The sequence below is a fragment of the Salmo salar genome, chromosome 11 (genome assembly GCF_965601325.2).
Source record: "Salmo salar chromosome 11, fSalSal1, whole genome shotgun sequence".
NCBI lineage: Eukaryota > Metazoa > Chordata > Actinopteri > Salmoniformes > Salmonidae > Salmo > Salmo salar.
The window spans coordinates 69,647,472-69,666,896 of record NC_138301.1 but is presented as its reverse complement, the minus strand read 5'-3'; the positions used below and the strand labels follow the sequence as shown (position 1 = coordinate 69,666,896).

The 19,425-nt window shown below is 39.9% G+C and overlaps 1 protein-coding gene across 4 annotated transcripts in view; it reads left to right on the top strand.

The window, feature by feature from the left end:
- The window catches only part of wdr59 (WD repeat domain 59), a 199,221-nt gene that overhangs the window by 168,345 nt on the left and 11,451 nt on the right, over positions 1-19,425 (top strand). For 2 of the 4 annotated variants that reach the window (XM_045689784.2, XM_045689783.2), the window contains exons 18-21: positions 10,512-10,559; positions 11,851-11,984; positions 15,770-15,851; positions 18,189-18,301. In XM_045689784.2, the coding sequence (XP_045545740.1) occupies positions 10,512-10,559; positions 11,851-11,984; positions 15,770-15,851; positions 18,189-18,301 (377 nt within the window). The remainder of the gene's footprint in view (positions 1-10,511; positions 10,560-11,850; positions 11,985-15,769; positions 15,852-18,188; positions 18,302-19,425) is intronic. The other 2 variants (XM_045689786.2, XM_045689785.2) reach the window with 2 other exon arrangements.

Here is a 19,425-nt window from a genome sequence, read left to right as displayed (position 1 = left end):
TGCTGTATCTATAACTAGTAACTACCTAGGTCATTCATTATACTGTATCTATAACTAGTAACTAACTAAGTCATTCATTATACTGTAACTAGTAACTACTAGGTCATTCATTATACTGTATCTATAACTAGTAACTACCTAGGTCATTCATTATACTGTAACTAGTAACTAACTAGGTCATTCATTATGCTGTATCTATAACTAGTAACTACCTAGGTCATTCATTATACTGTATCTATAACTAGTAACTATCTTGGTCATTCATTATACTGTAGCTAAAACTAGTAACTACCTAGGTCATTCATTATACTGTATCTATAACTAGTTACTACCTAGGTCATTCATTATACTGTATCTATAACTAGTAACTACCTAGGTCATTCATTATACTGTATCTATAACTAGTAACTATCTTGGTCATTCATTATATTGTAGCTAAAACTAGTAACTACCTAGGTCATTCATTATACTGTATCTATAACTAGTACCTACTAGGTCATTCATTATACTGTAGCTATAACTAGTAACTACCTAGGTCATTCATTATACTGTATCTATAACTAGTACCTACTAGGCCATTCATTATACTGTATCTATAACAAGTACCAACTAGGTCATTCATTATACTGTATAACTAGTAACTACTAGGTCATTCATTATACTGTATCTATAACTAGTAACTACCTAGGTCATTCATTATACTGTATCTATAACTAGTACCTACTAGGTCATTCATTGTACTGTAGCTATAACTAGTACCTACTAGGCCATTCATTATACTGTATCTATAACTAGTACCTACCTAGGTCATTCATTATACTGTAGCCAGTAACTAGTAACTACCTAGGTCATTCTTTATACTGTATCTATAACTAGTAACTACCTAGGTCATTCATTATACTGTATAACTAGTAACTACTAGGTCATTCATTATACTGTATAACTCGTAACTACTAGGTCATTCATTATACTGTATCTATAACTAGTAACTACCTAGGTCATTCATTATACTGTATCTATAACTAGTAACTTCCTAGGTCATTCATTTTACTGTATCTATAACTAGTAACTACCTAGGTCATTCATTATACTGTATCTATAACTAGCAACTACTAGGTCATTCATTATACTGTAGCTATAACTAGTAACTACCTAGGTCATTCATTATACTGTAGCCAGTAACTAGTAACTACCTAGGTCATTCATTATACTGTATCTATAACTAGTACCTACTAGGCCATTCATTATACTGTATCTATAACTAGTACCTACTAGGTCATTCATTATACTGTATCTATAACTAGTAACTACCTAGGTCATTCATTATACTGTATCTATAACTAGTAACTACCTAGGTCATTCATTATACTGTATCTATAACTAGTAACGACCTAGGTCATTCATTATACTGAGTCTATAACTAGTAACTACTAGGTCATTCATTATACTGTATCTATAACTAGTAACTACCTAGGTCATTCATTATACTGTATCTATAACTAGTAACTTCCTAGGTCATTCATTATACTGTATCTATAACTAGTAACTACCTAGGTCATTCATTATACTGTATCTATAACTAGTAACTACCTAGGTAATTCATTATACTGTATCTATAACTAGTAACTACCTAGGTCATTCATTATACTGTATCTATAACTAGTAACTACCTTGGTCATTCATTATACTGTAGCTATAACTAGTAACTACCTAGGTCATTCATTATACTGTATCTATAACTAGTAACTACCCAGGTCATTTATTATACTGTAGCCAGTAACTAGTAACTACCTAGGTCATTCATTATACTGTATCTATAACTAGTAACTACCTAGGTCATTCATTATACTGTATCTATAACAAGTACCTACTAGGTCATTCATTATACTGTAGCTATAACTAGTAACTACCTAGGTCATTCATTATACTGTAGCCAGTAAGTAGTAACTACCTAGGTCATTCATTATACTGTATCTATAACTAGTAACTACCTAGGTCATTCATTATACTGTATCTATAACTAGTAACTACTTAGGTCATTCATTATACTGTATCTATAACTAGTAACTACTAGGTCATTCATTATACTGTATCTATAACTAGTAACTACCTAGGTCATTCATTATACTGTAGCCAGTAACTAGCAACTACTAGGGCATTCATTATACTGTAGCTATAACTAGTAATTACCTAGGTCATTCATTATACTGTAACTAGTAACTACCTAGGTCATTAATTATACTGTATCTATAACTAGTAACTACCTAGGTCATTCATTATACTGTATCTATAACTAGTAACTAACTAAGTCATTCATTATACTGTAACTAGTAACTACTAGGTCATTCATTATACTGTATCTATAACTAGTAACTACCTAGGTCATTCATTACACTGTATCTATAACTAGTAACTACCTAGGTCATTCATTATACTGTATCTATAACTAGTAACTACCTAGGTGATTCATTATACTGTATCTATAACTAGTAACTACCAAGGTCATTCATTATACTGTATCTATAACTAGTACCTACTAGGTCATTCATTATACTGTAGCTATAACTAGTAACTACCTAGGTCATTCATTATAGTGTATCTATAACTAGTAACTACCTAGGTCATTCATTATACTGTATCCATAACTAGTACCTACTAGGTCATTCATTATACTGTAGCTATAACTAGTAACTACCTAGGTCAATCATTATACTGTAGCCAGTAACTAGTAACTACCCAGGTCATTCATTATACTGTATCTATAACTAGTACCTAATAGGTCATTCATTATACTGTATCTATAACTAGTACCTACTAGGTCATTCATTATACTGTATCTATAACTAGTAACTAACTAGGTCATTCATTATACTGTAGCCAGTAACTAGTAACTACTGGTGCATTCATTATACTGTAGCTATAACTAGTAACTACCTAGGTCATTCATTATACTGTAACTATAACTAGTAACTAACTAGGTCATTCATTATACTGTATCTATAACTAGTAACTACCTAGGTCATTCATTATTCTGTAACTAGTAACTACCTAGGTCATTCATTACACTGTATCTATAACTAGTAACTACCTAGGTCATTCATTATACTGTATCTATAACTAGTAACTACCTAGGTCATTCATTATACTGTATCTATAACTAGTAACTACCTAGGTCATTCATTATACTGTATCTATAACTAGTACCTACTAGGTCATTCCAAATACTGTAGCTATAATTAGTAACTACCAGGTCATTCATTATACTGTATCTATAACTAGTAGGTTATTAATTATACTGTAGCTATAACTAGTAACTACCTAGGTCATTCATTATACTGTAACTATAACTAGTAAATACTAGGTCATTCATTATACTGTAGCCAGTAACTAGTAACTACCTAGGTCATTCATTATAATGTATCTATGACTAGTAACTACTAGGTCATTCATTATACTGTAGCCAGTAACTAGTAACTACCTAGGTCATTCATTATACTGTAGCCAGTAACTAGTAACTACCTAGGTCATTCATTATACTGTATCTATAACTAGTAACTACCTTGGTCATTCATTATACTGTAGCTATAACTAGTAACTACCTAGGTCATTCATTATACTGTATCTATAACTAGTAACTACCTAGGTCATGTATTATACTGTAACCAGTAACTAGTAACTACCTAGGTCATTCATTATACTGTATCTATAACTAGTACCTACTAGGTCATTCATTATACTGTAGCTATAACTAGTAACTACCTAGGTCATTCATTATACTGTATCTATAACTAGTAACTACCTAGGTCATTCATTATACTGTATCTATAACTAGTAACTACCTAGGTCATTCATTATACTGTATCTATAACTAGTAACTACCTTGGTCATTCATTATACTGTATCTATAACTAGTACCTACTAGGTCATTCATTATACTGTAGCTATAACTAGTAACTATCTGGGTCATTCATTATACTGTAGCTAGAACTAGTATCTATAACTAGTAACTACCTAGGTCATTCATTATACTGTAACTATAACTAGTAACTACCTAGGTCATTCATTATACTGTAGCTATAACTAGTAACTACCTTGGTCATTCATTATACTGTATCTATAACTAGTAACTACCTAGGTCATTCATTATACTGTAGCTATAACTAGTACCTACTAGGCCATTCATTATACTGTATCTATAACTAGTACCTACCTAGGTCATTCATTATACTGTAGCCAGTAACTAGTAACTACCTAGGTCATTCTTTATACTGTATCTATATCTAGTAACTACCTAGGTCATTCATTATACTGTATAACTAGTAACTACTAGGTCATTCATTATACTGTATAACTCGTAACTACTAGGTCATTCATTATACTGTATCTATAACTAGTAACTACCTAGGTCATTCATTATACTGTATCTATAACTAGTAACTTCCTAGGTCATTCATTATACTGTATCTATAACTAGTAACTACCTAGGTCATTCATTATACTGTATCTATAACTAGCAACTACTAGGTCATTCATTATACTGTAGCTATAACTAGTAACTACCTAGGTCATTCATTATACTGTAGCCAGTAACTAGTAACTACCTAGGTCATTCATTATACTGTATCTATAACTAGTACCTACTAGGCCATTCATTATACTGTATCTATAACTAGTACCTACTAGGTCATTCATTATACTGTATCTATAACTAGTAACTACCTAGGTCATTCATTATACTGTATCTATAACTAGTAACTACCTAGGTCATTCATTATACTGTATCTATAACTAGTAACGACCTAGGTCATTCATTATACTGTGTCTATAACTAGTAACTACTAGGTCATTCATTATACTGTATCTATAACTAGTAACTACCTAGGTCATTCATTATACTGTATCTATAACTAGTAACTTCCTAGGTCATTCATTATACTGTATCTATAACTAGTAACTACCTAGGTCATTCATTATACTGTATCTATAACTAGTAACTACCTAGGTAATTCATTATACTGTATCTATAACTAGTAACTACCTAGGTCATTCATTATACTGTATCTATAACTAGTAACTACCTTGGTCATTCATTATACTGTATCTATAACTAGTAACTACCTAGGTCATTCATTATACTGTATCTATAACTAGTACCTACTAGGTCATTCCAAATACTGTAGCTATAATTAGTAACTACCAGGTCATTCATTATACTGTATCTATAACTAGTAGGTTATTAATTATACTGTAGCTATAACTAGTAACTACCTAGGTCATTCATTATACTGTAACTATAACTAGTAAATACTAGGTCATTCATTATACTGTAGCCAGTAACTAGTAACTACCTAGGTCATTCATTATAATGTATCTATGACTAGTAACTACTAGGTCATTCATTATACTGTAGCCAGTAACTAGTAACTACCTAGGTCATTCATTATACTGTAGCCAGTAACTAGTAACTACCTAGGTCATTCATTATACTGTATCTATAACTAGTAACTACCTTGGTCATTCATTATACTGTAGCTATAACTAGTAACTACCTAGGTCATTCATTATACTGTATCTATAACTAGTAACTACCTAGGTCATGTATTATACTGTAACCAGTAACTAGTAACTACCTAGGTCATTCATTATACTGTATCTATAACTAGTACCTACTAGGTCATTCATTATACTGTAGCTATAACTAGTAACTACCTAGGTCATTCATTATACTGTATCTATAACTAGTAACTACCTAGGTCATTCATTATACTGTATCTATAACTAGTAACTACCTAGGTCATTCATTATACTGTATCTATAACTAGTACCTACTAGGTCATTCATTATACTGTAGCTATAACTAGTAACTATCTGGGTCATTCATTATACTGTAGCTAGAACTAGTATCTATAACTAGTAACTACCTAGGTCATTCATTATACTGTAACTATAACTAGTAACTACCTAGGTCATTCATTATACTGTAGCTATAACTAGTAACTACCTTGGTCATTCATTATACTGTATCTATAACTAGTAACTACCTAGGTCATTCATTATACTGTAGCTATAACTAGTACCTACTAGGCCATTCATTATACTGTATCTATAACTAGTACCTACCTAGGTCATTCATTATACTGTAGCCAGTAACTAGTAACTACCTAGGTCATTCTTTATACTGTATCTATAACTAGTAACTACCTAGGTCATTCATTATACTGTATAACTAGTAACTACTAGGTCATTCATTATACTGTATAACTCGTAACTACTAGGTCATTCATTATACTGTATCTATAACTAGTAACTACCTAGGTCATTCATTATACTGTATCTATAACTAGTAACTTCCTAGGTCATTCATTATACTGTATCTATAACTAGTAACTACCTAGGTCATTCATTATACTGTATCTATAACTAGCAACTACTAGGTCATTCATTATACTGTAGCTATAACTAGTAACTACCTAGGTCATTCATTATACTGTAGCCAGTAACTAGTAACTACCTAGGTCATTCATTATACTGTGTCTATAACTAGTACCTACTAGGCCATTCATTATACTGTATCTATAACTAGTACCTACTAGGTCATTCATTATACTGTATCTATAACTAGTAACTACCTAGGTCATTCATTATACTGTATCTATAACTAGTAACTACCTAGGTCATTCATTATACTGTATCTATAACTAGTAACGACCTAGGTCATTCATTATACTGTGTCTATAACTAGTAACTACTAGGTCATTCATTATACTGTATCTATAACTAGAACTACCTAGGTCATTCATTATACTGTATCTATAACTAGTAACTTCCTAGGTCATTCATTATACTGTATCTATAACTAGTAACTACCTAGGTAATTCATTATACTGTATCTATAACTAGTAACTACCTAGGTCATTCATTATACTGTATCTATAACTAGTAACTACCTTGGTCATTCATTATACTGTAGCTATAACTAGTAACTACCTAGGTCATTCATTATACTGTATCTATAACTAGTAACTACCCAGGTCATTTATTATACTGTAGCCAGTAACTAGTAACTACCTAGGTCATTCATTATACTGTATCTATAACTAGTAACTACCTAGGTCATTCATTATACTGTATCTATAACTAGTACCTACTAGGTCATTCATTATACTGTAGCTATAACTAGTAACTATCTAGGTCATTCATTATACTGTAGCCAGTAACTAGTAACTACCTAGGTCATTCATTATACTGTATCTATAACTAGTAACTACCTAGGTCATTCATTATACTGTATCTATAACTAGTAACTACTTAGGTCATTCATTATACTGTATCTATAACTAGTAACTACTAGGTCATTCATTATACTGTATCTATAACTAGTAACTACCTAGGTCATTCATTATACTGTAGCCAGTAACTAGCAACTACTAGGGCATTCATTATACTGTAGCTATAACTAGTAACTACCTAGGTCATTCATTATACTGTAACTAGTAACTACCTAGGTCATTAATTATACTGTATCTATAACTAGTAACTACCTAGGTCATTCATTATACTGTATCTATAACTAGTAACTAACTAAGTCATTCATTATACTGTAACTAGTAACTACTAGGTCATTCATTATACTGTATCTATAACTAGTAACTACCTAGGTCATTCATTATACTGTAACTAGTAACTAACTAGGTCATTCATTATGCTGTATCTATAACTAGTAACTACCTAGGTCATTCATTATACTGTAACTATAACTAGTAAATACTAGGTCATTCATTATACTGTAGCCAGTAACTACCTAGGTCATTCATTATACTGTATCTATAACTAGTAACTACTAGGTCATTCATTATACTGTAGCTAAAACTAGTAACTACCTAGGTCATTCATTATACTGTATCTATAACTAGTACCTACTAGGTCATTCATTATACTGTAGCGATAACTAGTAACTACCTAGGTCATTCATTATACTGTAGCCAGTAACTAGTAACTACCTAGGTCATTCATTATACTGTATCTATAACTAGTACCTACTAGGCCATTCATTATACTGTATCTATAACAAGTACCAACTAGGTCATTCATTATACTGTATAACTAGTACCTACTAGGTCATTCATTATACTGTAGCTATAACTAGTACCTACTAGGCCATTCATTATACTGTATCTATAACTAGTACCTACCTAGGTCATTCATTATACTGTAGCCAGTAACTAGTAACTACCTAGGTCATTCTTTATACTGTATCTATAACTAGTAACTACCTAGGTCATTCATTATACTGTATAACTAGTAACTACTAGGTCATTCATTATACTGTATAACTCGTAACTTCCTAGGTCATTCATTATACTGTATCTATAACTAGTAACTAGTATAACTAGTAACTACTAGGTCATTCATTATACTGTATAACTCGTAACTACTAGGTCATTCATTATACTGTATCTATAACTAGTAACTACCTAGGTCATTCATTATACTGTATCTATAACTAGTAACTTCCTAGGTCATTCATTATACTGTATCTATAACTAGTAACTACCTAGGTCATTCATTATACTGTATCTATAACTAGCAACTACTAGGTCATTCATTATACTGTAGCTATAACTAGTAACTACCTAGGTCATTCATTATACTGTATCTATAACTAGTACCTACTAGGCCATTCATTATACTGTATCTATAACTAGTACCTACTAGGTCATTCATTATACTGTATCTATAACTAGTAACTACCTAGGTCATTCATTATACTGTATCTATAACTAGTAACTACCTAGGTCATTCATTATACTGTATCTATAACTAGTAACGACCTAGGTCATTCATTATACTGTATCTATAACTAGTAACTACTAGGTCATTCATTATACTGTATCTATAACTAGTAACTAACTGGGTCATTCATTATACTGTATCTATAACTAGTAACTTCCTAGGTCATTCATTATACTGTATCTATAACTAGTAACTACCTAGGTCATTCATTATACTGTATCTATAACTAGTAACTACCTAGGTAATTCATTATACTGTATCTATAACTAGTAACTACCTAGGTCATTCATTATACTGTATCTATAACTAGTAACTACCTTGGTCATTCATTATACTGTAGCTATAACTAGTAACTACCTAGGTCATTCATTATACTGTATCTATAACTAGTAACTACCCAGGTCATTTATTATACTGTAGCCAGTAACTAGTAACTACTAGGTCATTCATTATACTGTATCTATAACTAGTAACTAACTGGGTCATTCATTATACTGTATCTATAACTAGTAACTTCCTAGGTCATTCATTATACTGTATCTATAACTAGTAACTACCTAGGTCATTCATTATACTGTATCTATAACTAGTAACTACCTAGGTAATTCATTATACTGTATCTATAACTAGTAACTACCTAGGTCATTCATTATACTGTATCTATAACTAGTAACTACCTTGGTCATTCATTATACTGTAGCTATAACTAGTAACTACCTAGGTCATTCATTATACTGTATCTATAACTAGTAACTACCCAGGTCATTTATTATACTGTAGCCAGTAACTAGTAACTACCTAGGTCATTCATTATACTGTATCTATAACTAGTAACTACCTAGGTCATTCATTATACTGTATCTATAACTAGTACCTACTAGGTCATTCATTATACTGTAGCTATAACTAGTAACTACCTAGGTCATTCATTATACTGTAGCCAGTAACTAGTAACTACCTAGGTTATTCATTATACTGTATCTATAACTAGTAACTACCTAGGTCATTCATTATACTGTATCTATAACTAGTAACTACTTAGGTCATTCATTATACTGTATCTATAACTAGTAACTACTAGGTCATTCATTATACTGTATCTATAACTAGTAAATACCTAGGTCATTCATTATACTGTATCTATAACTAGTAACTACCTTGGTCATTCATTATACTGTAGCTATAACTAGTAAGTACCTAGGTCATTCATTATACTGTATCTATAACTAGTAACTACCTAGGTCATTTATTATACTGTAGCCAGTAACTAGTAACTACCTAGGTCATTCATTATACTGTATCTATAACTAGTAACTACCTAGGTCATTCATTATACTGTAGCCTGTAACTAGTAACTACCTAGGTCATTCATTATACTGTATCTTTCACTAGTAACTACCTAGGTCATTCATTATACTGTATCTATAACTTGTAACTACCTAGATCATTCATTATACTGTATCTATAACTAGTAACTAGTAGGCCATTCATTCCCATTCTGTTCTCTGCACCTTGTGGTTGATGTGTTTTCCTTGATGATTGTTTTGTGTGTCCCTTTCCTCCCTCCCTCCCTCCCCTCCTCTCCCTCCTCTCCCTCCCTCCCCTCCTCTCCCTTTCCTGTGTGTTGGCTGTCCCGCTGACTGGCATGCCTCCCCTGGCCCGCCCCCCTCCTCCCACCTCTGTGCTGTGGTTGGTCCACTCTTATCTCCACCAATCAGAAGCCTGCTCAGTCTGTCCTTCGCCGCTGGTCCATTCATGACTGCCCGGTATTTGGTTTTCACGACCTCCTTCCGTGCTTCCCTCTATCCGCCTCTCTCTCCACCTCTCTCCTCTTGGGCTTTCTTCATGGTCTCTCCTGTCTCTCCGTTCTCCTCTCTGGACCCTGCATGATGTCACCAAGTCACTATAACCTGCATGGATAACCATGTTTTATCATTATTCAACCTCTCTGTCTGTCTCTCTTTCTCTCTCTGTCTGTCTCTCTCTGTCTGTCTCTCTCTCTCTCTGTCTGTCTCTCTCTCTCTCTCTGTCGTTGTTTCTCTCTCTCTGTCGTTGTTTCTCTCTCTCTCTCTGTCGTTGTTTCTCTCTCTCTCTGTCATTGTTTCTCTCGCTCTCTCTCTCTGTGTCATTATTTCTCTCTCTGTCTTTCTAACTTCAATGATGGCAAAGTCTTTTACTGACAAATTCTTAACACTTCAGGTAAGGTTGTGTGATTGCTGGCAACAACATTAACAAATGTTAAAATTCCTCTTTTCAGTACTGACATCAATAATTGTTGACCAATGACCATTTCAGAAACTTAAAAGACATTAGTAAACATGAGAGATGAGTTCAGCCTCCCAGTAATGTAGCTTTAGGCCTGTTGGCCTCACACAAATTCTCACCACAATGCCTTCCAGACCTGGGGAGGAGGTCTGGGGTCTACAGCAGACCTGGGGTCAGATATCCTGACAGCAGAGAGCAGACCTGGGGTCAGATATCCTGACAACAGAAAGGAGGTCTAGAGTCTACACCAGACCTGGGGTCAGATATCCTGACAGCAGGGAGGAGGTCTAGAGTCTACACCAGACCTGGGGTCAGATACTATTTTAAATCTTTGAAATACTTTCAGCGTTTGCTCTAGACTGTCTGGAGTGCCAGACGGGCGGGGTTTGCCATTTTGGGACTAATCTATTGGTCCATTTAGCCAGGCGCGCTCAATCACCCACAGATAAAGTACATGAAAGTATTTTGAATACTGTTTGAACCCAGGTGTGGTCTCACTACAACACATTGTCCCTGGACAACACCAGGGTCCTTATGGCCCTGATCTGTGGTCAGTTCTGTCTGGTCTCACTACAACACCAGGGTTCAACACCAGGGTCCCTATGGCCCTGTTCTATGGTCAGTTCTGTCTGGTCTCACTACAACACCAGGGTTCAACACCAGGGTCTCTATGGCCCTGATCTATGGTCAGTTCTGTCTGGTCTCACTACAACACCAGGGTTCAACACCAGGGCCCCTATGGCCCTGGTCTATGGTCAGTTCTGTGATTCGGTGTCTCTTTCTGTCTGTCAGAAGTCTCGTCGGTTCAAGACAAAGCGTGAGGGAGCGGACTACGGTAACAGACCCATAAAGCTGGCAGGGAAGATCATCATCCAGGAGATCTCCTGTCTGCTGCCCGTTCACAAAGCCCTAGGAGAGACATACATGTGAGTTCATCACCCTGGGGTTGACGTACATGTGAGTTCATAACCATCACCCTGGGGGAGACAAACATGTGAGTTCATCACCCTGGGGGAGACATACATGTGAGTTCATCACCCTGGGCGAGACATACATGTGAGTTCATCACTCTGGGGGAGATGTACATGTGAGTTCATCATCCTGGGGGAGACGTACATGTGAGTTCATCACCCTGGGGGAGACATACATGTGAGTTCATCACCCCGGGGGTGACATACATGTGAGTTCATAACCATCACCCTGGGGGAGACGCACATGTGAGTTCATCACCCTGGGGGAGACATACATGTGAGTTCATCACCCTGGGGGAAGACATACATGTGAATTCATCACTCTGGGGGAGACATACATGTGAGTTCATCACCCTGGGGGGAGACATACATGTGAGTTCATCACCCTGGGGGAGACATACATGTGAGTTCATCACCCTGGGGGAGACATACATGTGAGTTCATAACCATCACCCTGGGGGAGACATACATGTGAGTTCATAACATCACCCTGGGGGAGACATACATGTGAGTTCTTAACCCTGGGGGAGACATACATGTGAGTTCATCACCCTGGGGGAGACATACATGTGAGTTCATAACATCACCCTGGGGGAGACATACATGTGAGTTCTTAACCCTGGGGGAGACATACATGTGAGTTCATCACCCTGGGGGGAGACATACATGTGAGTTCATCACCCTGCGGGAGACATACATGTGAGTTCATCACCCCGGGGGTGACATACATGTGAGTTCATAACCATCACCCTGGGGGAGACGCACATGTGAGTTCATCACCCTGGGGGAGACATACATGTGAGTTCATCACCCTGGGGGAAGACATACATGTGAATTCATCACTCTGGGGGAGACATACATGTGAGTTCATCACCCTGGGGGGAGACATACATGTGAGTTCATCACCCTGGGGGTGACGTACATGAGTTCATAACCATCACCCTGGGGGTGACGTACATGTGAGTTCATAACCATCACCCTGGGGGAGACATACATGTGAGTTCATCACTCTGGGGGAGATGTACATGTGAGTTCATCACCCTGGGGGAGACGTACATGTGAGTTCATCACCCTGGGGGAGACATACATGTGAGTTCATCACCCCGGGGGTGACATACATGTGAGTTCATAACCATCACCCTGGGGGAGACGCACATGTGAGTTCATCACCCTGGGGGAGACATACATGTGAGTTCATCACCCTGGGGGAAGACATACATGTGAATTCATCACTCTGGGGGAGACATACATGTGAGTTCATCACCCTGGGGGGAGACATACATGTGAGTTCTTAACCCTGGGGGAGACATACATGTGAGTTCATCACCCTGGGGGAGACATACATGTGAGTTCATAACATCACCCTGGGGGAGACATACATGTGAGTTCTTAACCCTGGGGGAGACATACATGTGAGTTCATCACCCTGGGGGGAGACATACATGTGAGTTCATCACTCTGGGGGAGACATACATGTGAGTTCATCACCCTGGGGAAGACATACATGTGAGTTCATCACCCTGGGGGTGACGTACATGAGTTCATAACCATCACCCTGGGGGTGACGTACATGTGAGTTCATAACCATCACCCTGGGGGACACATACATGTGAGTTCATCACCCTGGGGGAGATGTACATGTGAGTTCATCACCCTGGGGGAGACGTACATGTGAGTTCATCACCCTGGTGGAGACATACATGTGAGTACATCACCCTGGGGGAGACATACATGTGAGTTCATCACCCCGGGGGAGTCGTACATGTGAGTTCATCACCCTGGGGGGAGACATACATGTGAGTTCATCACCCTGGGAGAGACGTACATGTGAGTTCATAACCATCACCCTGGGGGAGATGTACATGTGAGTTCATAACCATCACCCTGGTGGTGGCGTACATGTGAGTTCATCACCCTGGGGGAGACGTACATGTGAGTTCATCACCCTGGTGGAGACATACATGTGAGTACATCACCCTGGGGGAGACATACATGTGAGTTCATCACCCTGGGAGAGACGTACATGTGAGTTCATAACCATCACCCTGGGGGAGATGTACATGTGAGTTCATAACCATCACCCTGGTGGTGGCGTACATGTGAGTTCATCACCCTGGGGGGTGACATACATGTGAGTTCATCACCCTGGGGAGACGTACATGTGAGTTCATAACCATCACCCTGGGGGTGACATACATGTGAGTTCATCACCCTGGGGGGAGACATACAGGCGAGTTCATCGCCCTGGTGGAGACATACATGTGAGTTCATCACCCTGGGGGCGACATACATGTGAGTTCATCACCCTGGGAGGAGACATACAGGTGAGTTTATCGCCCTGGTGGAGACATACATGTGAGTTCATCACCCTGGGGGCGACATACATGTGAGTTCATCACCCTGGGGGGAAAAATACATGTGAGTTCATCACTTTGGGGGAGACATACATGTGAGTTCATCAACCTGGGGGTGACATACATGTGAGTTCATAACCATCACCCTGGGGGAGACGCACATGTGAGTTCCTCACCCTGGGGGAGACATACATGTGAGTTCATCACCCTGGGGGGAGACATACGTGTGAGTTCATCACTCTGGGGGAGACATACATGTGAGTTCATCACCCTGGGGGAGACATACATGTGAGTTCATCACTCTGGGGGAGACATACATGTGAGTTCATCACCCTGGGGGAGAAATACATGTGAGTTCATCACCCTGGGGGTAGACATACATGTGAGTTCATCACCCTGGGGGAGACATACATGTGAGTTCATCACCCTGGTGGTGGCGTACATGTGAGTTCATCACCCCGTGGGAGAAATACATGTGAGTTCATCACCCTGGGGGGAGACGTACAGGTGAGTTCATCACCCTGGGGGAGACGTACATGTGAGTTCATCACCCTGGGGGAGATGTACATGTGAGTTCATCACCCTGGGGAAGGCCGTACATGTGAGTTCATCACCCTGGGGAGACTAACATGTAGGTTATTTTGAGACAACTAAATATGAGCCTCCTTAAAGCTTTCAATGCACGTTGCTGTACCAGGCTGTGCCTGGCTGTACCTGGCTGTACCTGGCTGTTCCTGGCTTAACCTGACTGTACCTGGCTGTACCTGGCTGTACCAGGCTGTACCAGGCTGTACCAGGCTGTACCTGGCTGTACCAGGCTGTACCTGGCCGTACCTGGCTGTACCAGGCTGTGCCAGGCTGTACCTGGCTGTACCAGGCTGTACCAGGATGTACCTGGCTGTACCTGGCTGTACCAGGCTGTGCCTTGCTGTACCAGGCTGTACCTGGCTGTACCTGGCTGTGCCAGGCTGTACCTGGCTGTACCAGGCTGTACCAGGCTGTACCAGGCTGTACCTGGCTGTACCAGGCTGTGCCAGGCTGTACCAGGCTGTACCAGGCTGTGCCAGGCTGTACCTGGCTGTACCAGGCTGTACCTGGCTGTACCTGGCTGTGCCTGGCTCAATACATCTTAATATTATAATATAATGCTTTACCCCACATGTTGCTGTACCTGGCTGTGCCAGGCTGTACCTGGCTGTACCAGGCTGTGCGCTGTACCAGGCTGTACCTGGCTCAAGACAACTTAATATTATAATATAATGCTTTACCCAACATGTTGCTGTACCTGGCTGTACCTGGCTGAAGACATCTTAATATTATAATATAATGCTTTGCCCAACATGTCTTGAAACATCTGTAATGTGCTGTCTGTTTCTCCCTCTGCAGTCTGAATGTGAACGACATACAGGACACCTGTCTGAAGAATGCAGCAGCAGCTCTGGTGGTGGGGCGCCGAGACATGGCTAAGGTAGGACTGATCAGAGACATGGCTAAGGTAGGACTGATCAGAGAGACAGACATGTGGACCCTTATTAATCTGTTGGGGCTAGGGGACAGTATCTATGTGTACTGTAGGGCGCTGTATTAACTCTGTGTACTGTAGGTGTGGACCATGTATTAACTCTGTGTACTGTAGGGCCCTGTAATAACTCTGTGTACTGTATGACCCTGTATTAACTCTGTGTACTGTAGCGCCCTGTATTAACTCTGTGTACTGCAAGGCCCTGTATTAACTCTGTGTACTGTAGGGCCCTGTATTAACTCTGTGTACTGTAGGGCCCTGTATTAACTCTGTGTACTGTAGGTCTGGGCCCTGTATTAACGCTGTGTACTGTAGGCCTGGGCCCTGTATTAACTCTGTGTACTGTAGGCCTGGGCCCTGTATTAACTATGGGTACTGTAGGGCCCTGTATTAACTCTGTGTACTGTAGGGCCCTGTATTAACTCTGTGTACTGTAGGTGTGGGCCCTGTATTAACTCTGTGTACTGCAGGGCCCTGTATTAACTCTGTGTACTGTAGGGCCCTGTATTAACTCTGTGTACTGTTGGGCCCTGTATTAACTCTGTAGGGCCCTGTATTAACTCTGTGTACTGTAGGTCTGGGCCCTGTATTAACTCTATGTACTGTAGGGCCCTGTATTAACTCTGTGTACTGTAGGACCCTGTATTAACTCTGTGTGCTGTAGGTCTGGGCCCTGTATTAACTCTATGTACTGTAGGTCTGGGCCCTGTATTAACTCTGTGTACTGTAGGTGTGGGCCCTGTATTAACTCTGTGTACTGTAGGGCCCTGTATTAACTCTGTGTACTGTAGGTCTGGGCCCTGTATTAACGCTGTGTACTGTAGGCCTGGGCCCTGTATTAACTCTGTGTACTGTAGGCCTGGGCCCAGTATTAACTCTGGGTACTGTAGGGCCCTGTATTAACTCTGTGTACTGTAGGGCCCTGTATTAACTCTGTGTACTGTAGGTGTGGGCCCTGTATTAACTCTGTGTACTGCAGGGCCCTGTATTAACTCTGTGTACTGTAGGGCCCTGTATTAACTCTGTGTACTGTAGGTGTGGGCCCTGTATTAACTCTGTGTACTGTAGGGCCCTGTATTAACTCTGTGTACTGTAGGGCCCTGTATTAACTGTATTAACTCTGTGTACTGTAGGGCCCTGTATTAACTCTGTGTACTGTAGGGCCCTGTATTAACTCTGTGTACTGTAGGGCCCTGTATTAACTCTGTGTACTGTTGGGCCCTGTATTAACTCTGTAGGGCCCTGTATTAACTCTGTGTACTGTAGGTCTGGGCCCTGTATTAACTATGTGTACTGCAGGGCCCTGTATTAACTCTGTGTACTGTAGGGCCCTGTATTAACTCTGTGTACTGTTGGGCCCTGTATTAACTCTGTAGGGCCCTGTATTAACTCTGTGTACTGTAGGTCTGGGCCCTGTATTAACTCTATGTACTGTAGGGCCCTGTATTAACTCTGTGTACTGTAGGACCCTGTATTAACTCTGTGTGCTGTAGGTCTGGGCCCTGTATTAACTCTATGTACTGTAGGTCTGGGCCCTGTATTAACTCTGTGTACTGTAGGTGTGGGCCCTGTATTAACTCTGTGTACTGTAGGGCCCTGTATTAACTCTGTGTACTGTAGGTCTGGGCCCTGTATTAACGCTGTGTACTGTAGGCCTGGGCCCTGTATTAACTCTGTGTACTGTAGGCCTGGGCCCAGTATTAACTCTGGGTACTGTAGGGCCCTGTATTAACTCTGTGTACTGTAGGGCCCTGTATTAACTCTGTGTACTGTAGGTGTGGGCCCTGTATTAACTCTGTGTACTGCAGGGCCCTGTATTAACTCTGTGTACTGTAGGGCCCTGTATTAACTCTGTGTACTGTAGGTGTGGGCCCTGTATTAACTCTGTGTACTGTAGGGCCCTGTATTAACTCTGTGTACTGTAGGGCCCTGTATTAACTGTATTAACTCTGTGTACTGTAGGGCCCTGTATTAACTCTGTGTACTGTAGGGCCCTGTATTAACTCTGTGTACTGTAGGGCCCTGTATTAACTCTGTGTACTGTTGGGCCCTGTATTAACTCTGTAGGGCCCTGTATTAACTCTGTGTACTGTAGGTCTGGGCCCTGTATTAACTATGTGTACTGTAGGGTCCTGTATTAACTCTGTGTACTGTAGGACCCTGTATTAACTCTGTGTGCTGTAGGTCTGGGCCCTGTATTAACTCTGTGTGCTGTAGGTCTGGGCCCTGTATTAACTCTGTGTGCTGTAGGTCTGGGCCCTGTATTAACTCTGTGTGCTGTAGGTCTGGGCCCTGGCCTCGGCTGCCACCAGTCTGGAACTCAGTCCTGACTCTGACCCTGATGCGGACGCTCCCTGGGCCAGACACCCGTTTGGACGCCACCTGCTGGAGACTCTGTGAGTAGCAGGACAAATTATACTATACTGTATATACTCTACAATTGTACACTGAGTGAACAAAACATTATGAACACCTGCTGACATGACATAGACTGATTCAATATTAGGAAGGTGTTCTTAATGTTTTGTATACTCAATTAAAAAGAACAATAATTGGGTAAAAGATCACATTTGGCTGCCTGTGTAAACGCTGCCAAAGCCCAGCAGGAACATACCGGAACCACCAGGAATTTAGTTTGTCCAGGGGGTGTCCTGGTACATCAAGCTATCTCACTACAGGAGATAGACTAGTGTCCTGTCCAGGGGGTGTACTGGTACATCAAGCTGTCTCACTACAGAAACAGGAGATAGACTAGTGTCCTGTCCAGGGGGTGTCCTGGTACATCAAGCTGTCTCACTACAGAAACAGGAGATAGACTAGTGTCCTGTCCAGGGGGTGTCCTGTACATCAAGCTGTCTCACTACAGAAACAGGAGATGGACTAGTGTCCTGTCCAGGGGGTGTCCTGTACATCAAGCTGTCTCACTACAGAAACAGGAGGTAGACTAGTGTCCTGTCCAGGGGGTGTCCTGTACATCAAGCTGTCTCACTACAGAAACAGGAGATAAGACTAGTGTCCTGTCCAGGGGGTGTCCTGGTACATCAAGCTGTCTCACTACAGAAACAGGAGATAAACTAGTGTCCTGTCCATGGGGTGTCCTGTCTCACTACAGAAACAGGAGATAGACTAGTGTCCTATCCAGGGGGTGTCCAGGTACATCAAGCTGTCTCACTACAGAAACAGGAGATAGACTAGTGTCCTGTCCAGGGAGTGTCCTGTCTCACTACAGAAACAGGAGATAGACTAGTGTCCTGTCCAGGGGGTGTCCTGTCTCACTACAGAAACAGGAGATAGACTAGTGTCCTGTCCAGGGGGTGTCCTGGTACATCAAGCTGTCTCACTACAGAAACAGGAGATAGACTAGTGTCCTGTCCAGGGGGTGTCCTGGTACATCAAGCTGTCTCACTACAGAAACAGGAGATAGACTAGTGTCCTGTCCAGGGGGTGTCCTGTACATCAAGCTGTCTCACTACAGAAACAGGAGATAGACTAGTGTCCTGTCCAGGGGGTGTCCTGTACA